General features: G+C 47.8%; 1 protein-coding gene and 1 long non-coding RNA gene across 2 annotated transcripts in view; both read right to left on the bottom strand.

The window, feature by feature from the left end:
- PPP6R2 (protein phosphatase 6 regulatory subunit 2) overlaps positions 1-20,221 on the bottom strand; it is a 71,078-nt gene that overhangs the window by 16,424 nt on the left and 34,433 nt on the right. Inside the window, exons 3-4 of the mRNA XM_081819020.1 lie at positions 9,047-9,289; positions 1,424-1,610 (exon numbers count right to left, since the gene is read on the bottom strand). Of these exons, the coding sequence (XP_081675146.1) occupies positions 1,424-1,610; positions 9,047-9,273 (414 nt within the window). The 5' untranslated portion in view covers positions 9,274-9,289. The remainder of the gene's footprint in view (positions 1-1,423; positions 1,611-9,046; positions 9,290-20,221) is intronic.
- Positions 17,159-19,418, bottom strand: LOC145721944 (uncharacterized). The gene is made up of 2 exons (XR_014145980.1): positions 19,061-19,418; positions 17,159-18,845 (listed from the first exon to the last, which is right to left on the bottom strand). It is a non-coding gene; the product is annotated as an uncharacterized LOC145721944 (long non-coding RNA).

Genomic DNA, 20,221 nt, shown 5'->3' with positions numbered 1-20,221 from the left:
CCCCACGGACAGGCTGACCCCCCCCGCCCCACGGACACGGTGACGACGCTCACCCCCCACACTGGTCACTAGCATGGGAGGACTTAGTGTCATGTCCTAGAACCTCTGCCACCACTAATACCCTCTCTCACCACCTGCATCCCCCCATTCTTCACTTATACTCTGACTGGTTCAGAAAAGCATCTGAGTGAGACCATCCTCTGAGGTCCCTTGCAAAGCTTAAGGTCTAGGATCCTGAGAAAGGTACGTTCCACCGAACATTGACAACATGCCAACAACTTCTCCAAGGGAACTACGATCTGCCCTGCAGCTTGTACCTTCTCAGAACTCCAGACATATACGTAAAATATAGTCTGTTCCCTCACTCGATATTTCATGATACTGAACGATTACGGTTAATATTTCTGGGGGGTGATAATTTGCTCAGCAGTCTTGTCCCCTCCTAGGGTTATAATTAAAAGAATTTTTAAGGGGCACCTGGGTGGCTCAGTCATTAAGCGTCTGCCTTCGGTTCAGGTCGTGGTCCCGGGGTCCTGGGATTGAGCCCCGCATCGGGCCCCCTGCTCAGCGGGAAGCCTGCTTCTCCCTCTCCCACTCCCCCTGCTTGTGTTCCCTCTCTCGCTGTGTCTGTCTCTGTCAAATAAATAAATAAAAATCTTTTAAAAAAAAGAATTTTTAAAAGTCCTTGTATTTTAGAGGTATACACGGTAATATTAACAATAAAATCATACGATATCTGTTATTTGTTTTGAAATAATCCACTGGGGATGGTGGGAAGGGATAAAAGGTGAAAGACTCACCAGGACTGGCTGCTGGGGCTGGTGGCAGGCCTGAGGAACCCCTACAATGCACGCCCTATTTCTGCGTGTCCACAGTGTGGGTGCTGCAGAAGCACGAATACGGGCAGGAGCAAGAATGGACTCCAAGAAGACCATGCTCCAGCTAACAAAACGAATTCACTATTTTTACAGAAGCCTAGTGCTGAAAGTTTTCTTTGCTTTGCAACAGTAAGTGTCCTAGACACATAAATACCTGCCACCCCAACAGAGCAGCAGATCTTAGAAGGTGGACATCCTAAGAACCTGTCATGACGCAGGCATGTCCCTATTCCTCATGCCTGTGACTGGTCGGGACAAAATAAGCTAGCCTGGTTTGGAGTCCTGAGCAGCTCTCAGGGATGGCAGGAAGATGTGCTTATTCCTAAGCTAGCCAGCAGAAATATCCTCAGGAAGCCACTTTCCTAATCAAATTCCAACTCACATAGCAGCAGCCTACACTGCTCCAACTGTGCCCCATGGAACAGTCAGAAACACCGTTCTCCAAGCCCCGGAGATACCGCTGCACAGCGACAGCTGACAGCAAGATGTATCAGCATCAGCCATGCCTGCCACCCCAAACCACATGGGCTTGGCAGATTATTTACCTGTTCAGTTTTTCTTGCAATGAGATTACCAATGGTCTTGCTGAAAAAACTGGCGAGCAGAGGATTGAGAGGCGGCTCGTGGTCCAAGAAATCGTAAAGAAGGTTCAGCAGAGTCTCATCCCCTCCTAGTCTGTCGTTGATCTGCGGCACATCACAAGTCAGCAGCTCACAGGCTGTGTTTGGATACCTAAGAGGGCACAATGCAAGCAACTGGAGGTGAAATTAGACTTCTTCAGCTCTCAGGAAGCTGCTTAAATGACCAGCCTCTCAGGAAACAGGTCCACGGGTCAGACCCTGGAATGGAGTAAAAATATGAATATCCTGTGACCAAGAGGCATTTTTGACTACAAGCAGCTCCATGTATTTAACATACATTTTTCTTCCTCCTCATACCCTACACCGTGGTATCTTACATTTTCTGACTCTACTGTATTCTCTAAATAACGCTCCTTAGTCTTTCGGTTTCTCCCCTCTCGAAACCTCTGTCCTCACACCCACCAGCCAGGTCTCTTCCCTCCTGTGACCACACAGTTAGTGATGCCAAGTCCATTGTTTGCACCTTCCCTCTCCATGCCCTTCCTGTCCCTGCACACCAACAAGCACAGACCCAAGCTTGTCCCTCGGCTAAAGAAATGCCACATCACCAGCTTATGATGCAGTACCAGTTATAAGATGTTACAAAGGCAAATTATTAGTAAGAAATACCAGTACACATAAAATGACCAGATACAAAATAATCTTTATCCCATCACATGTAACCCCATGACATCCTTCTGCTCCCTGCCCTACCATCTGATAGACACAGGGTCACTGCCATTGCCCCTGGGATGCACACAGCTACCCAACAACCTGCTGCGTCCAGGACAGGGCCCACAAGAGCGGGGCCATTTACAAGGCTTTGTGCCGGGGCACCTGGGTGGCTCAGTCGGTTGGGCATCCGACTCTTCGTTTTGGCTCAGGTCATGATCTCAGGGTCGTGGGATCAAGCCCTGCATTGGCCTCTGAGCTCAGCAGGCAGTCTGCTGGAGATTCTCTCCCTCTTCTTCTCCCTCTGCCCCTCCCCTGCTCTCTCTCTCTCTTGCTCTCTAAATAAATCTTAAAAAAAAAAAAATAATGCCTGGTGCCGCATCCAGGTACGTGTGGGAATGCAGGTGAGGGTGACCGGGGCCAGCACAGACAGGGGTGTGGTAGCTGTCTAGAGCATACCTGATACTCCACAGGACAAGCTCTGCAGCTTCAGGCACGTGACCTAACCTCTCTGTGTCCGGGCTTCCTCCTCTGAACGTGGGGGTGCAAGTGCCCACCCGCCCCACAAGGCTATGCATAAAACAGTAAGCCCTGGGTCAAGGTCAGCCACCATGACCCTCCTGCTCCTGGCAGCCACCAACATAGGCCTTAACACAGGCCTAAACCCAGGTGGTCACTGTGGGTTGGCTACAGAGGCCTGGGTTAGAGAGACTGTAGAGGAAACAGCAGAGCGTGGCAGCCAACTAAACGCAGAAGGGGGAGAAACCAAGAAATCTAGGTCTGGCTATGGGCCAGGCGTTTCTCATCAGCCCAGAGAAGAGAAAGCACCTTCTAGAGCTCAGAGAAACAGTGCCGTGTGCGCAGGCTAAGGGTGAGAGACCTGCTGCATTCACAAAGAGGTGGCCCAGTTAGATGTGCAGGACCAGGCCATGAGAGGGGGCAAGGAGAGGTGCAACGTGCCCACTCACCTCATGGGACGGTTACAAGGATCAAATGAGTCACCTCAGCACCATGAATGTACACCGTGAAATCAGCATGGAGGAGAACACACAGCCGCCAGGGGCAGGAGGTCAGAGTGCAGGGCAGGAGGGCCAGGCCACAGTGACCCTGAGGCCAGAGCAAGGCCTTGCATCACACAGGCTGAAAGGTGTCCACCAGACTCCCAACAACAAGAGAAGATGTACCAAGGGTACAAAAGAATCAAGGCCCAGAGGAAAGTACAGACTATTCCTTCAGGAAACGTTTCCAGAGCACATGGAAAGGCCCCAATCTGGTTTCCACATACAAGCAAACGTGCACACATGTGGCAAGATGAGCTATAAGGCACTGACCCTCTAAGGTTATATCTAGGTAGAGGGACTGAGGTTTTCATTATTGGTATTTTATTAATTATTCTTCAAAAAAACAGGTACTGCTTTAGTAGGTTCTAAAATTTATATAAGGAACAGGAATTCAATTAAACAGGGCAGATCAAACATACAGGCTTGTTATCTTCCCCTCTAAAGCTCCTATTCCAATAATGCAAAGGTAAAAAGACAAAAAGTGGAGGGGCGCCTGAGTGGCTCAGTCAGTTAAGCGTCTGCCTTCGGCTCAGGTCATGATCCCAGGGTCCTGGGATCGAGCCCCACATCGGGCTCCCTGCTCCGCGGGAAGCCGGCTTCTTCCTCTCCCTCTGCCTTCCGCTCTGCCTATTTGTATTCTCTCTCTCTCTCTGTCAAATAAATAAAATCTTTAAAAGAAAGAAGGAAAAGAAAAGAAAAAAAGAAAAGGAGAGGAAATGACTCCTGGCAAGGCCCAGAGGCCTGTATGGCGCACCAGGGGAGCTAAGTCTCAGGGACACAGAGGGAGCGCCCACTGGAAACCACTCCAGAGAGGCCTGGACACAGAGGCAGTGGCTACCAGGCAGGGTGCAAGGCCTGGCTCAGGACAGCTGTGGGCTTCCTGCCCCTCCCTTGCCGGTACACAGGACTCAGAAGTTATCCCCTGGAAAAGGTGGACCAGAGCAGCTCCTGAATCAGGGACATCAGGTACAGCTGAGGGATTGATGGGACACCGTCCAGAAACACGGGGCCTGGTAAATAAAAAACTTCCTGACTCAGGCTGCTATCAGGTCCTCGTCCCACAGCTAGGAGCAGGGGGGATTATTTTCTGGAGAAACTATGGGACAGAGAGAAAACTCAACCAATCATCACCTAACCAAGCGGCTGGCCACCTATCCTCCACGCGGAAGCATGATGAGCAAGCCTCACTCAGACCCCAAACCTTGCGCAGGCTCTGGTGCCTCTCTTTCAGAAGGAACATAAGGGCTGACCAAATAAACAAGTGCCAGAAGACAAGGCACGCAGAGAAATGACAGAGAGTTCGGAGAACAGAAGGAAACTACCAGAAACACTCCAACACAGAGTGGCCACGAGCAAGAAATGGAGGCTTGGAGTTAAAATAGCTGACAATAAGAAAGACTTCTTCAATTAAAAATACAATAGAGGGGCGCCTGGGTGGCTCAATTGTTAAGCGTCTGCCTTCGGCTCAGGTCATGGTCCCGGGGTCCTGGGAGATCAAGCCCCGCTTCGGGCTCCCTGCTCCGCGGGAAGCCTGCTTCTCCCTCTCCCACTCCCCCTGCTTGTGTTCCCTCTCTCGCTGTGTCTCTCTGTCAAATAAATAAAATCTTAAAAAAAAAAAAAAAATAGAAAGCTTACAAATCGGTAAAAGGACAGGAAGACAGCATGTGAAGAAGCCTCTCAGATGTAGACAGAAAGGCAAAGACAAGACATTCAGAGCAAAAAGAAGAGGAAAGCATTAATTCAAGTGGTCTAACAGCTGATTACAAGACCCAGGAAGAGAAAACAGAGGGCAACCCAGAGGGGAGAAGATTATCAAAGAAACAACACAGGAAGTTTCCCTGTGGGCAAGGCCATGAACTGATGGGCTGAAAGGGCCCAGGGTTACCTACACAATCAGTGACAAGAAGCCTGGATGCAGTGTCTCCATGTTCACAGCTGAGCCTTCACTCTAAAACCTCTCCAGTTTTGTTTTGTTGTTTTAATATTTTATTTATTTATTTGACAGAGAGACAGCGAGAGCAGGAACACAAGCAGAGGAAGTGGGAGAAGGAGAAGCAGGCTTCCTGCTGAGCTAGGAGCCCGACATGGGACTCGATCCCAGGACCCCAGGATCCTGACCCAAGCCAAAGACAGACGCTTAATGACTGAGCCACCCAGGTGCCCCTAAAACCTCTCCAGTTTAAACTGCCCTGTCCTGACCCCGGGGGTGATCTCACATTACTGGGAGACTCCAGGATGATGGGACCAGACGAGGGCCCAAGTGCCCCCTGGAGGAGACAAAACCTGGGAGTCCTGTTGCATCCGGCGTGTCAGCAACAAGGTCAGGAAGGGGAGGTAACTGCGGAGTCTTATTCTAAAGCATGGAGAGTGCTGGCCGTGCAGAGCCTAAACCAGAGGGAGGTTCGAACAAGCGTGAAAGGAGAACAGTGCCCTATTAGGCCCTCACATGGTCCTCCTCCTCAGGAAGCTACTGGAAAATACAACTCCCCACAGGAAGGAAACCAAAGATGATGACGACGAGGTCCTGAAACATGGAAGGTGGGCCCTGGGTTATCAGAGTGAGGCTGGAGGGAACCCTCTTGCCCCTTCAGACGCCTCCCTCTGTGCCAAGACTTGCTGCCCCCCAGGGGGGTCATCAGGCTACTGGGCTCAGCCATCCTTCCTGCTCTGACCTGTAGCACCTCAGGGTCTTCTGGAGGGCATCCTTTCTGGCGGGCTATCCTGCTGCAGCCCCGTTTCCCGACAGGTGCGCAGTTCTAACTCTGCGATCTGGATCACAGAAGCCCACAGCCCAGAGCCACAAAACACACTCTCCCACAGCATTTTGCAAGTAACCACAGTGCTGTCTTGGTGTTCTGTCTGCTGACTCTTTTGTCTTATTCCTCAAATGGCTGAGAACTCAGCAGGCAAACTGGACAGGAACTCCAAGAAAAAGACCAGGACCTCCTTGCGGCTCTCAGGCTGGACCAGGTGGCCGGCTCCTCTGTCCAGGGCTGCGCCACAGAGCCCTCATGCAGCAGCCTCTGGCTTTAAGCAGCAGCAGTGACTGCTGTCTGACCTCAAACCACCAGGGGCAGCTTCTCTGGAACAGGCACGGCTCAGGTGCATCGTCCACTATCGGGGAGAAGAGTGTCTCCATAACCCAGCCTGTAGGGGGAAGCAGCCAGGTCGCCTCAGAGGCACAAGGCCAGGCCAGCCAAGGTGGGCGGTCGCCAGGAGTGGAGAAGCACAGGCCGTGGTTCCCGTAAGGCAAGGGACAGGAGCACGGCCACGCTCACTCCCTCCCTCCCTCACAGACAGCTTGTACACCACCGCGTAAGAGCTCCGGGCCTGCAGAGCCTGCAGAATGTCCCGTCAGACCTTCCAGAGATGGCGTGCTGCCCTGGTCTAGTCTCTTCCCCATCTCTGAAAAACAGCCTTCACCCTACTTCTTTCTTGCCTACCACACCACCTCATCCATCTATCCATCGATCCTACTCCTTTTCTCAAAAAGGAATCTTTGGGGACGCCTGCGTGGCTCAGTCGTTAAGCGTCTGCCTTCGGCTCAGGTCATGATCCCAGGATCCTGGGATCGAGCCCCACATCGGGCTCTGTGCTCAGCAGGGAGCCTGCTTCTCCCTCTCCCTCTGCCTGCCTCTCTGCCTACTTGTGATCTCTCTCTGTCAAATAAATAAATAAAATCTTTAAAAAAAAAAAAAAGGAATCTTTGATTTAATTTTTTAAATTTGATTTATGATATGTACACATGCTTTCAACTCTGTTCGACGGGGCTGGTGAGGAGGAGTGGCCTCCTGCCTCCTGTGTCCTTGCTCACCCACGTCTGTCAGCTCTGTGGTTAACCTCCATGTTTCTAAGTAAAACACAGATGTACTTCTTCATTTGTCACTTTCCGATGTTACAAACCAACCCCGTACAATGGAAGATGAAGACAGAACTCTCCTGTCGCCTGCCCCTCACCCTCGCTCTATAAAATCACAGCACAATTCTTAGTTAAACCAAGGGCCTATGCTTACCTTGTATGAACATGTAGACACCGTTCACAGCTGAGCAGATATGTTCACTCTACTTACATCTGCTTACTTATGTAAGTCCCCCCAGAGTTAAAGTTCTCTCACTGCCTTGTTCGCTTGGCTTCATACTCATCCACTACTAATTTCTCCCAAACTCCCTGATGATGAACATGAACCTCTCCTGGCTCACTGATGCCACTCTGGGCTCCCTCTGCCCTGATCCAGAACACACTGCCCAAACCCCAGCTCCCCGTCCTGCTAACCAACGCCCCCTATGCATGCAGGGAGACCACATAACTTACCACCACACAGAACACATTTGGGGTGAGAGGGCAAAAGGGACGAGGCCATCCACAGTGATGCTAAGACAAGGGGCACTGACCAGGCATGTGGGGTGTATAATGGCTTCCACCCGACTTTTCGCAGATGGCCGCCATGGCCCTAAACCAACAGGCTCCTAGCTCCATCTAGAGCTCTCCTCTACACGGCTGCCCTGTCAGAGGCTGGGAATGACTGCCCTAAATGGGTCCCTAAATCGACTGTCCCCTGCCACAGGCACTTCTCGTCGCCTCTCCAGCTTTCTTTTCCCTCTAAGACAAAGGTCAACAAAAACTTCTGTAAAGGGGTGCCTGGGTGGCTCAGTCGGCTAAGCGGCTGCCTTCGGCTCAGGTCATGGTCCCGGGTCCTGGGATCGAGCCCCGCATCGGGCTCCCCGCTCAGCGGGGAGTCTGCTTCTCCCTCTCCCCCTGCCTGCCACTCTGCCTACTTGTGCTGTCTCTCTATCTCTCTGTCAAATAAATAAATAAAATCTTTAAAAAAACAACAAAACAAAAAACTTCTGTAAAGGTCCGGACAGTAAATATCTTAGATAGTCTCCTGTAACTAGTCAACTCTGTCCTTGTAATCACCAAAGGCTGAGTGTGGCTGTGTACCAACGAGACTGTCTTCATGGACAACTGAAATGTGGACTTGATATCAATTTCATGTGTAACAAAGTGTTACTCCTTTGATTTTTTTCAACATTTAAAAATGTGAAACTATTCTTAGCTTGCAGGCCACACAAAGACAGGATTTGACCTGTGGGCCACAGGTGGCCAACCCTGTTCTAAGACTTCACCACCGCACACTGTCTGACGCTCCATGGACCCAGGAACACCTGAGGGCGGCCCTGTCTGCCCCCATTCCTGGGTCACCAGCCCCAGGAGGTGCCACTCTGCCCTGTCCCCCTCGTTCACACTCCTCTGTCCTCATCCCAAGTCCTAACCACACCACCACTTCCCTTCTGTCATGTCCTAACATCCTAGCCAACTGCTGATTGGAACATTTCAGGAAAAACTTTGAGAATGGTCAGTACCACTAACGACATGGCCTCTTTCCTCTGACCCCAAGACCCCACAGTGGGGCAGTTCCCATGGTCAAGAGGTCAGATGCTGCCCGTCCATCCTGATAGGCCATTTCAGCAGGCTGGGACCTGCTTCCTGCTGGGGTGCAGCCCATTTGCTGCAGTCTATCCACCTCAGTCATGGGGTCAGTCTTCTCTCAGCACATTTTCACTCAAAACACTCCGACACACAGAGTAACTCACTACAACTTGGAATGAGAAATCACATACACAGAGATTCTAAAATCTTAACCCTCACAAAAACCAACCCCACGGGGAGTGACCTCCTTACTTCTCAGATGGGGTGAATGTTTAAAGTGGGCTTTTCTGTCCGAAGCCCTGGCTCTGGACACCCTCCAACGCCACCCACCGCCTCCCCGCAGCCCTGCCCGGCTCCGGGCCCCGTCACAGCCTCAGTACATACTTGAAGCGGACCTTCTCCTCCATGTCCAGGGGCGGGTCCTGTGTAATGAGGCTCACTAGCTCCTCCATACACCGCTGCCTGCAGAGGAAGCCCAGCAGCTTCTGGTTCTGAGCCTTGCACTCCTGCAGGATATCATCTTCATCCATTAACTCTCGCAACGTCACATCCTCCCTATCCAACAGTTTGTCGACGTGGGATGTGGTGTTCAAGTCAAACTTCCAGAACATGGTGACGGCCACGAAGCTGCAATCAAAGATATAAGGGGTCACTTCTCCCACGTGGTGTGAGTTCACCTTCAGCAAGTCTATACCAAAGTCCAAACAGTCCATCCCCAACACGAGCCTGCGCTGGAGGGTGTTCTCCCCAGGAACTGCCTCAACAGATCTCTCCGGGTCTGGCTCCAAAACTCGCAGGGACTTCCCAGATCCTCCACAGTGCAGGACCTGTGCCTTCTCTTGGTTCCCTCTGGCTGACCCACCTTCAGTGCTCTCACTTGCTCCTTGGCTCCCTGAGGCAACACATCCCAAGTCTCCCATGTGTCAGCACTGGGGATGCATCTCCACCCCAAGAAATTTAACAGCTCTACAACCCACCCTCCCTCTCAGGGTCCAACCCCCACCTGAGCGAACACTAGGCATCTCTCCCCAGATGTACCTGCATTGCATACATTTTCTGTAGATCATCTTTGACATCTTAAGAAACCCCTCTGGCTAGGGACAGACTGTCCCTCCCAGAACTAGCCAATCCTTAAAGATAGCCAAGGGCTGAGCCAGAGCATTACTGTGATCTGCAAACTAATCTATCCAGAGCAACCACTCCTCTCTGGGCCCACACATCCCAGGAAACGATCTTCCTCAGCCTTCATCATCCCAGGGCCAGGGGCCAGGCAACTAGGGACCACCCATGTAGCTTAGAGTCCACTAAAATTATTCAAACTAGGTGGCCCTAAGCTGTCCATCCCGCCCTGCCTTGTCTTTCCCATGGAAACCCCCAATAAAGGTCATGGCTTAAGTGCTCCCCCACCCCTGTCTTCTGCCTCATAACACCCCTGGGACTTCCCCATGTGGCTCTGCCTGAGGCCCACACCCCCTGTCTCTAGGACCATATGTATAACAAACTTTGTTTTCTTGAGCGTCCCCTGTGTCCACTCTCCTGCCCACACCTGACCAACCATCTCATAAAAGAACACAAAACCTCTCACAGACTACAACCTTAGCAAGTCAAACTCCTGTTGGCTCACTTTGCTTGGCCCTCAGTAACTCTGCCGGGCCCCCCTTTCACCATCCCCACCTTGCCAAACAACCCAGGCTTATCCTTGAAGCCACGACCTCCCTCACATGCACACCCCTGCAAACTGCTATTGACCCAGCCCTCCCTCTGCATCTCACACACCCCCCGGCTCCAGGCTCTTGCTGTCTTTGCCTGGACTACACACAGTCTGTCCTGCTCAGAGAGTCTCACAGGGCAGGCTCCCAGGGCCTAGGCTGTTCGCAACAAAGTTTTCACTGTTTTGTTGCAATGAAGAATATAAAACCTGTATCCTTAGCAAAGTGAAACCTGTACTTTGAGATTATGAATGGGAGATGGGATTTATCCTCTCTAGTGTTTTTACTTAGAAGAGTAAAAGACCCCACACAATGCAGAAGCCCCGATCTGTCTATGTGTGAAGCCATGTGTGAAGCCCGGCTGCCAGGGAGCCCAGGCCCCTGGCTATCCAGCCCCCGTCCCCTTCACAGCCTCTTGGCTTTGCTGCATTAAACTCATTTTTTCAAAACATAAACACCTTCAAGTTCCTCCCATCCCAGCTCCAAAACCTCTGCCGGTGAGTGCTCTCCTGGCACCCACCAGGCTGCTCTGCACACGTTCCTCCAGGCCCTCTGGCACTTGCTGCTGTCTCCCCAATCCTACTCTTGCCACAAGGACGCAAAGTGCACTTTCCTACCTTTATCCTTCTGCACAGGTCTTGTGCTCAGACAGTCCCGCCTGTTACGAAACCCCCTCACCTTGCCAGACTGAGCTAACCAACGGCCCAGCCTGGGCTTCCCTAGAGCCAGTATCTGCACACACTGTCAGAGGGGCCTTTGACTGGCAGTGCAAGTGACCCCACCGTCGAACCCTACACTCAGTTTTCTTCGGGGTCCTAAGATCTTCCCATTTCTCTTGTGAGGAGTGTGGATGGGTATCTGTGGGTGGTAGCAACATACTTTGGGAGAGCAGAAATAATTAGCAGAAGTAATTTCAGTATCAGATGGCTGTCTCTCCTAAATGCCCTGCAGAACAACTCATACAATCCAGGCAAACAAGAACTAAAGGGAGACTCCCACCTTGCCAAGGCTTTCTTCCAAACAAGAACGTGCAAGACAAGGGCAACGAGAGGTACCTTCTGTGTGTCCTGCTCTCAGCCACAGAGTGGGTGAGTGGCTGGGTGGACCACAAGATCCCATCAACCAAATGGGACAAGTTTTTCTAGCAGGATCCTAAAAAAGGACTGGATTAATCCAAACAAAGACCAAAAAGAAGAAAAAGAGGGAGGAGGAGAGAAATAAGCAACAAATGGAGAAAATGTCCAAGATAGCAGACAAACTCAACCATGTCAATAAGTGCTTATTAAATGCAAATGAATAATTTCAATTAAAGACAGAAATGGCCCAGATTTTATTTTTTTTTTTTTAAAGATTTTATTTATTTATTTGAGACAGAGAGAATGAGAGACAGAGAGCATGAGAGGGAGGAGGGTCAGAGGGAGAAGCAGACTCCCCGCCGAGCAGGGAGCCCGATGCGGGACCCGATCCCGGGACTCCAGGATCATGACCTGAGCCGAAGGCAGTCGCTTAACCAACTGAGCCACCCAGGCGCCCCAGAAATGGCCCAGATTTTAAAAAGCAAGAACTAGGGGCGCCTGGGTGGCTCAGTCGTCAAGCGTCTACCTTCAGCTCAGGCCATGATCCCAGGCTCCTGGGATCCAGCCGGCATCAGGCTCCCTGCTCTGCAGGAAGCCTGCTTCTCCCTCTCCCACTCCCCCTGCTTGTGTTCCCTCTCTCGCTGTGTCTCTGTCAAATAAATAAATATTTTTTTAAAAAAAGCAAGAACTAACTACACACTGGGTATTAAAAGCTTACATTAAATATAAAAATACATTGGGGTGCCTGGGTGGCTCAGTCAGTTAAGTGTCTGCCTTTGACTGGGGTAGTGATCCCAGGATTCTGGGATCGAGCCCTACATCGGGCTCCCTGCTCAGCGGGGAGCCTGCATCTCCCTCTCCTGCTCCCCCTCATTGTGCTCTCTCTGTGTCAAATAAATAAAATCTTTAAATTAATTAATTAATTAATTAATTTTAAAAAGATACAGGGGCGCCTGGGTGGCTCAGTCAGTTAAACATCCGACTCTTGATTTTGGCTCAGGGTGCAGGGATCGAGTCCCACATTGGGCTCCCTGCTCCGCGGAGATCTGCTTCTCTCTCTCCCTTTGCCCCTCCCCCCGCTCGTGTGCTGCCCCCCACAAATAAAAACTTAAAAAAAAAAAAGATTCTCTCTCTCCCTCTGCCCCTCCCCTCCTCCCTTTCTCTCCCTCTCAAATAAATGTTTAAAAAAATAATAAATATAAAGATTCAGGTTAAAACATTTTTTAAAAAGGTTACACAAATGGAACAGCATGCACCATCCAAACGCTAATCATTAGACAGTTGGAGAGGCTGCAGTAATAACGGCCTACGGTTTTGCAATGCCTTTTGTCTGCTTTGGGTATCAGGTTTAATTCTGCATTCATGAAATATGCTAGGGAATACTCTCTTTTCCTCCATTTACAGAGTTTACATAAAACTGGTATTGCTTCTTCCTAAAACATTCAACAGGGTTCACAAGGGAAGCCAAGGATCTAAAATTTTCTTTGGTGACATTTCAAATTATGAACTCCATTTCCTTAAATAGGTATTTTCTATTTCTACTTGTTTTCTTTTTTTTTTTTTTAAGATTTTATTTATTCATTCATGAGAGACAGAGAGAGAGAGGGGCAGAGGGAGAAGCAGGCTCCCCGCTGAGCCGGGAGCCCGATGTGGGACTCGATCCCAGGACCCTGGGATCATGACCTGAGCCAAAGGCAGACGCTCAACCATCTGAGCCACCCAGGCACCCTCTACTTGTTTTCATACTGACAATTTGCATTGCTGAAGGAAACTGACCACTTTACCAAAACTGACTAAATTATCGGCATAAAGTTATTCATAACATCACTGTGTTATTCTTTTAATGTCAAGTAGGACCTGTAGTAACACCACTCTTTTATTCTTAGATATTAGTAATGCTTGTCCTATTTTTTTTTTTTTTAAAGATTTTATTTATTTACTTGAGAGAGAGAATGATAGAGAGAGAGCATGAGAGGGGGAAGGGTCAGAGGGAGAAGCAGACTCCCTGCCGAGCCGGGAGCCTGATGCAGGACTTGATCCCGGGACTCCAGGATCATGACCTGAGCCGAAGGCAGTCGCTTAACCGACTGAGCCACCCAGGCACCTGCTTGTCCTATTTTTTTTCTTCATCAGTGCAACTAAAGGTTTATCAATTTTACTGATGTTTTTGAGGAGCCAAATTTTGGCTTTATTTTTTTCTCTATTATTTGTGCATATTCTATTTCATTGATTTCCTCTTTTGTCTTGTAATTTCCTTCCTACTGCACACTTTGGGTTTAATTTGTTCTTCTTTTTCTAGCTTATTAGATCATTGGTTTTCACACCATTCCCCTTTTCTAGTATGAGCATCAAAGCTATGAATTTGCCTTCAAGCACTGCTCTAGCTGCACCCCACAGCTTCTCATGTTTCCATTTTCACTGAATTCAAGTATAATGCTTAATTTTCCAATTATTTTGAGATTTTTTTTAAAAAAAGATTTTATTTATGTGGGGGAGAGAATGAGCAGTGGGGAGGGGCAGAGAGAGAGAGGGAGAGAAGCAGACTCCCCAGTAAGCAGGAAGCCCGACGCAGGGCTCAATCCCAGGACCCGGAGACCACGACCTGAGCCGAAGGCAGATACTTGACTGAGCCAGCCAGGAGCCCCTATATTGGGATTTTTAAATATCTTTTTTTTTTTTTTTTAAAAGATCTAATTGGCTTTATTAAGTGATTCATGAATCAGGCAACATCCCATCTACCAGACAGAGGTGCACTCCCATCTCTTTGGTATTTATATATAATTTCTGTTGTGGTCAGAGAGCAGGCTTGTATGATTTCATTCCTTTTAAATTTATTGATATTTGTTTCATGGCCTAGCATAGGGGTCAACAAACTTTTTCTGTAAAAAGCTACAAAGACAGAAATAGACCAGATTTTTTAGCAGGATCCTAATTATTTTCAGCTTTGTAGGCCACATAGGGTCTCTGTTGCACGTTCTTTTTCTTTTTCTTAACAACCCTTTAAAAACATAAAAACCCTTCTTCTGCAAGCTGTACAGCAATAAGCAGTGAGCTAGATTTCCCCACAGGCTTAAGTCTGCTGACCAATGACCCTGCGTGTGACAAGGTACATCTTGGTAAATGTGCACCAGACAAGTTTTTCTTCTGTTGCTGTTGGGTGGGTCAGTTAGGTCAAGTTGATTGATAATGTGATTCAAGTCTCCTATATCCTCCCCGATTTTGTGTCTACTTGTTTTGACAATATGAGAGGAGGTTTGTAATCTTCAACTCTTAACTGTTGATTTATTTTTTCTCCTTTTGATTCTCTAAGTTTTTGCTTCATGTATTTTGAATTTCCTTTATTATGTGGATGTATATTTAGGATTGTTATGTCTTCTTGATGAACTGCCTCTTTGATCGTTTTGAAATGTCCCTCATTATTTCTGGCAATATACCATGTCTTAAGTCTACTTTGACATTAATACAGCACACTCTTCTTGTGGTTCATGTTTGGTATATCCCTTAACATCCTTTTACTATCAACCTATTTGTGTCTTTTTTTTCTGAAGATTTTATTTGTCAGAGAGAGAGAGAGCACAAGAAGGGGGAGCTGCAAGCAGAGCAGGCAGAGGTAGAAGCAGGCTCCCCGCTGAGTGAGGAGCCCAATGCGGAACTTGATCCCAGGACTCCAGGATCATGACCCGAGCCAAAGGCAGACACTTAACCAACTGAGCCACCCAGGCGTCCCCTATATGTATCTTTTTTTTTTTTTAAGATTTTATTTATTTGAGAGAGAGAATGAGAGAGAGAGAGTGCATGAGAGGGGGGAGGGTCAGAAGGAGAAGCAGACTCCCCGCTGAGCAGGGAGCCCGACGTGGGACTCGATCCCAGGACTCCAGGACCATGACCCGAGCTGAAGGCAGTCACTCAACCAACTGAGCCACCCAGGTGCCCGTCTTTTTTTAAAGATTTTATTTATTTGACAGACACAGTGAGAGAAGGAACACAAGCAGGGGGAGTGGCAGAGGGAGAAGCAGACTCCCCGCTGAGCAGGGAGCCCGACGTGGGACTCGATCCCAGGACTCCAGGACCATCACCCGAGCTGAAGGCAGTCGCTCAACCAACTGAGCCACCCAGGTGCCCATCTTTTTTTTTTTTTAAAGATTTTATTTATTTGACAGACACAGTGAGAGAAGGAACACAAGCACGGGGAGTGGCAGAGGGAGAAGCAGACTCCCCGCTGAGCAGGGAGCCCGATGCGGGACTCGATCCCGGGACTCCAGGATCATGACCTGAGCCGAAGGCAGTCGCTTAACCAACTGAGCCACCCAGGCACCTTTTTTTTTTTTTTTTTAAGATTTTATTTATTTATTTGAGAGAGAGAATGAGAGAGAGCCCTATATGTATCTTTAAACTGTTTCTTTAATATAAACATGTAAACAGCATACGATTGATTTGGTCTTGCTTTGTTATGAAGTCTATTATTCTCTGCTCTTTTTTTAAGATTTATTTATTTATTCTAGAGAAAGAGAAAGAGCGTGCGAGGGGAGAGGATGGGCAGAAGCAGAGAGAAAGAGAGACTCCTCAAGCAGACTCCCCCCAATGTGGGTATCAATCCCAGGTTCCTGTTATTCTCTTTTAACTGAAGTTTTTAAGACCATTTACACATAATGTAATTATCAATATGGTTGGGTCTGAGTAATTTTTTAAAAATACAACACACTTTTTAAAAAGATTTTATTTATTATTTATTTATTTGAGAGAGAGAGTGCATGTGTGCACGTGTGAGCAAGGGGAAGGGCAGAGGTGAGGGAGAGAAAGAATCTTAAACAGGCTCCACAACCAGCATGAAGCCCAACCAACTGAGCCATCCAGGTGCTCCAAATCCTAGCAGATTTTTAAAACAGAAATTGATATGTTAATACTAAAATGTATATGGAAATTTAAAAAAAATAATAAAAATAAATAAAACCAGGGCACCTGGGTGGCTCAGATGGTTAAGCGTCTGCCTTCGGCTCAGGTCGTGATCCCAGGGTCCTGGGATCGAGTCCCACATCAGGCTCCCTGCTCCTTGGGAGCCTGCTTCTCCCTCTGCCTCTCTCTCTCTCTGTCTCTCATGAATAAATAAATAAAATCTTTCTAAATAAATAAATAAATAAATAAATAAAACCAAGAATAACCAAAGCAATTTTAAAAAAGGAAGAACAAGGCGCCTGGGTGGCTCAGTTGGTTGAGCGACTGCCTTCAGCTCAGGTCATGGTCCTGGAGTCCCGGGATCAAGTCCCACATCGGGCTCCCTGCTCGGCAGGGAGTCTGCTTCTCCCTCTGACCTTCCCCCCTCTCATGTGCTCTCTCTCTCTCTCTCTCAAATAAATAAATAAAATCTTAAAAAAAAATAAAAAATAAAAAAGAAAGAACAAAGTTGGGAGTACTAATACCACCTGATGTCAAGACTTACTATAAAGTGACATTAATCAAGATAGCATGGCTCAGGTGTCTCAACAGAACAAAATAGAAAGTCCAGAAATAGACCAACACATGTATGGTCAACTGACTTTCAATAAATGTGCCAAAGCAATTCAATGGGGAAAGTATAATTCTTTTCAACAAATGGTACTAGAAACTGGACATCTATAAATAAAATGAAACTCAAACCTTACCTCACACCATATACAGATCACAGGCTTAGCCATAAATGCTAAAACTAAAATTTCTGGATGAAAACCTGAGGGAAAAAATCTCTGTAGACTTGGGACAGAGAAGACATGAGAAAACAAAAATTGGGAACGCCTGGGTGGCTCAGTCGGTTAAGCATTTGACTCTTGATCTCAGCTCAGGTCTTGATCTCAGTCAGAGTCGTGAGTTCAAGCCCTGCATTGGGCTCCTCACAGGGTGTGGAGCCTACTTAAAAAAAAAAAAAAATTATTAAAAGAAAAAAACCCTGATAAGCAAGACTTCATCAAAATTAAAAACTTCTGCTCTTTGAATGATACCATTAAGAAAATAAACTGGTAAGTCAAAGTGGGAGAAAATATTTGCTATCTATATCTGACAGAACATTCATATCCAAAACATACAAAAAAACTTTTAGGGACGCTTCTGTGACATAGTGGGTTAAGCGTCTGCCTTCGGCTCAGGTCATGATCTCAGGGTCCTGGGATCGAGCCCCACTTCGGGTTCCCTGCTCAGCGGGAAGCCTGCTTCTCCCTCTCGCCCCTGCTTGTGCTCTCTCTCGCTATCTCTGTCTCTCTCTCTCAAATAAATAAATAAACTTAAAAAAAAAAAAAAGAAAAGGCACAGCATCATTAGCCATCAGGGAAACACAAGTCAAAACTACAATGAGATACAACTTCTCACCCACTAGGATGGCTAAAATCAAAAAGACTGATTATAACAAGTGTTGGTGAGGGTGTGAAGAAATTGGAGCCCTCATACATTGTTGGTGTGAATGCAAAATGGTGCAGCTGCTTTGAAAAATAGTTTGTAATTCCTCAAATGCTTAAGCATAGAGTTACCACATGGCTCAGCAATTCCACTCCTAGGCATATACCCAAGAGAAATGAAAACATGCATCCACGCAGAAACCTGTATACCAAAGTTCACCATAGCATTATTCATGACAACCAAAAGTAGAAACAACCCAAATGTCTAATCAAGGGAAGAATGGATTTTTAAAAACGTGGTATATCCACGTAATGGAATATTATTCAGTACCAAAAAGGAATTAAGTACTGAAAGATGGATGAATCTGGAAAATATGCTAGGTGAAGTCAGTCACAGTAGACCACATAGTGTATAAGGCCATTTCTACTAAAGGTCAAGAATACGCAAATCTGGGCACCTGGGTGGCTCAGATGGTTAAGCGTCTGCCTTCGGCTCAGGTCACAATCCCAGGGTCCTGGGATCGAGCCCCACATTGGGCTCCCTGCTCCTTGAGAGCCTGCTTCTCCCTCTGCCTCTCTCTTCTCTCTGTCTCTCATGAATAAATAAAAATTAAAAAAAAAAAAAAAAAGAATAGGCAAATCTATAGAGACAAAACGCAGATCTGTGGTTGCCTGGGCAGGGGGACTGGGAAGGCAGGGGGAAGGGAAGTAAGGGACAAAGGGTGATGAAGATGTTCTGAAATTGCGTGCTGATGACTGTACAACTATACACTAAAACGCACTTAGTTGCACACTTTAAGTGGGTGAATTTTATCTCAATAAAGTTATTAAAAGAAATCCTAGGGGGGTTGCCTGGGTGGCTCAGCGGGTTGAATGTCCGACTCTTGGTTTCAGCTCGGGTCATGAGATCTCAGGGTCCTCTAAAATAAATAAATAAATCTTAAAAAAAAAAAAAGAAAGAAAGAAATCCTATGTGTCTGAAACTAAATAGCATATCCCTAATAAAATCCTTAAGTTAAAAAAGTAACTAAGAAACCTGTACAATGGGGGCGCCTGGGTGGCTCAGTCGGTTAAGCGACTGCCTTCGGCTCAGGTCATGATCCTGGAGTCCCGGGATCGAGTCCCGCATCGGGCTCCCTGCTCAGCAGGGAGTCTGCTTCTCCCTCTGACCCTCCCCCCTCTCATGTGCTCTCTCTCATTCTCTCTCTCAAATAAATAAATAAAATCTTTAAAAAAAAAAAAAAAAAAAACCTGTACAATGGAATAGCTATGAAAACACTACACCTCCAGATTTGTAAGACAAAGCTGTAAGCAGTACTCTCGGGAAGAACGTACAGTTTTAAAAACACCTGCCAGGAATAAGAATTGTTAAGACTAAATAAACTAGGTAATTAAGAAGTTCGATAAGGACACTGGAAAAGGAAAAAGAAAGGATAAGTATAATAACCTGAATCAATGAAATAGGACATTTTAAAAATGAGATTAACTAAAACCGGATTCTTTGAAAAAATGATGGCGTAAGTACTCTTACTCCACACCCGCAGGCCTGGCCAGGTCATCAGGAGAGCTGGTGACACAGGGGCAGGAGAGCCGCACACACTCCCGCCAGGAGAGAAGACAGGTGACGGCTCCGGAGCACCCGTGACAGCAGTCCATGAGACCACCTACAGCCCCACTTGCCCAGCAACCCCATTCGCGCCTACACATCCCGAAGAAATGCCAGGACCCCACACAACGAGGAGGTGGAAGAGCAGGAAGCAAACACAGGGAATCACACAGAGTGCAAACTAGAGGGACACATGGTAACGCGGATGAATCCTAAAAGGATGGGCTAAATGAAAAACCCTAAGAAACAGATCAGGGTCATAATACAATCCACCCACTTAATTTCAAATCCGTGCACAACAACATGCATTCACAGGAACACAGACACAGAACAGAGTAGATACACTGAACACATCGCAACAACTGCCAACAGGGAGGGTTGGAGAGTCAAGGAAGTAAAACGCCAGCCAGGGAAGTGAGGCCGCGTGAACCCGGGAGCACACTCCCAGAGATGGGGAGAGGGAACGAGGACACTGCTTCTGTGAGCCCACCAGAGCAGCTATGGAGCTGCAGGGCTTTCTCTCACGAGGTCGAGAGGCGGGCAGGAATGGTCCCCAGCAACCAGCAGCCACAGAGGTCCCAGGTCAAATTTCTATGTCGTCACTGTTCCTAGGTGGCTGGAGCTTATGCTTGTTTTTGCTTTTTATGTTTTCTTGTTTTTTTAACTTATTTTGGGAAATCTCACACATGCCTAACTGTAGCAAGAACAGTACGCCCTTCCCTCAGCCTCAACTCAGGCCATTCTGTTTCCCGGACTGTCTCCTACCCAGACCACTTGCAAGTACCCCAGACATCACCCATTTCACT

This window comes from Leptonychotes weddellii, chromosome 5 (assembly GCF_054177405.1).
Source record: "Leptonychotes weddellii isolate Sample4059 chromosome 5, ASM5417740v2, whole genome shotgun sequence".
NCBI classification, from domain to species: domain Eukaryota; kingdom Metazoa; phylum Chordata; class Mammalia; order Carnivora; family Phocidae; genus Leptonychotes; species Leptonychotes weddellii.
This window is presented reverse-complemented; position numbering and strand designations above follow the sequence as displayed.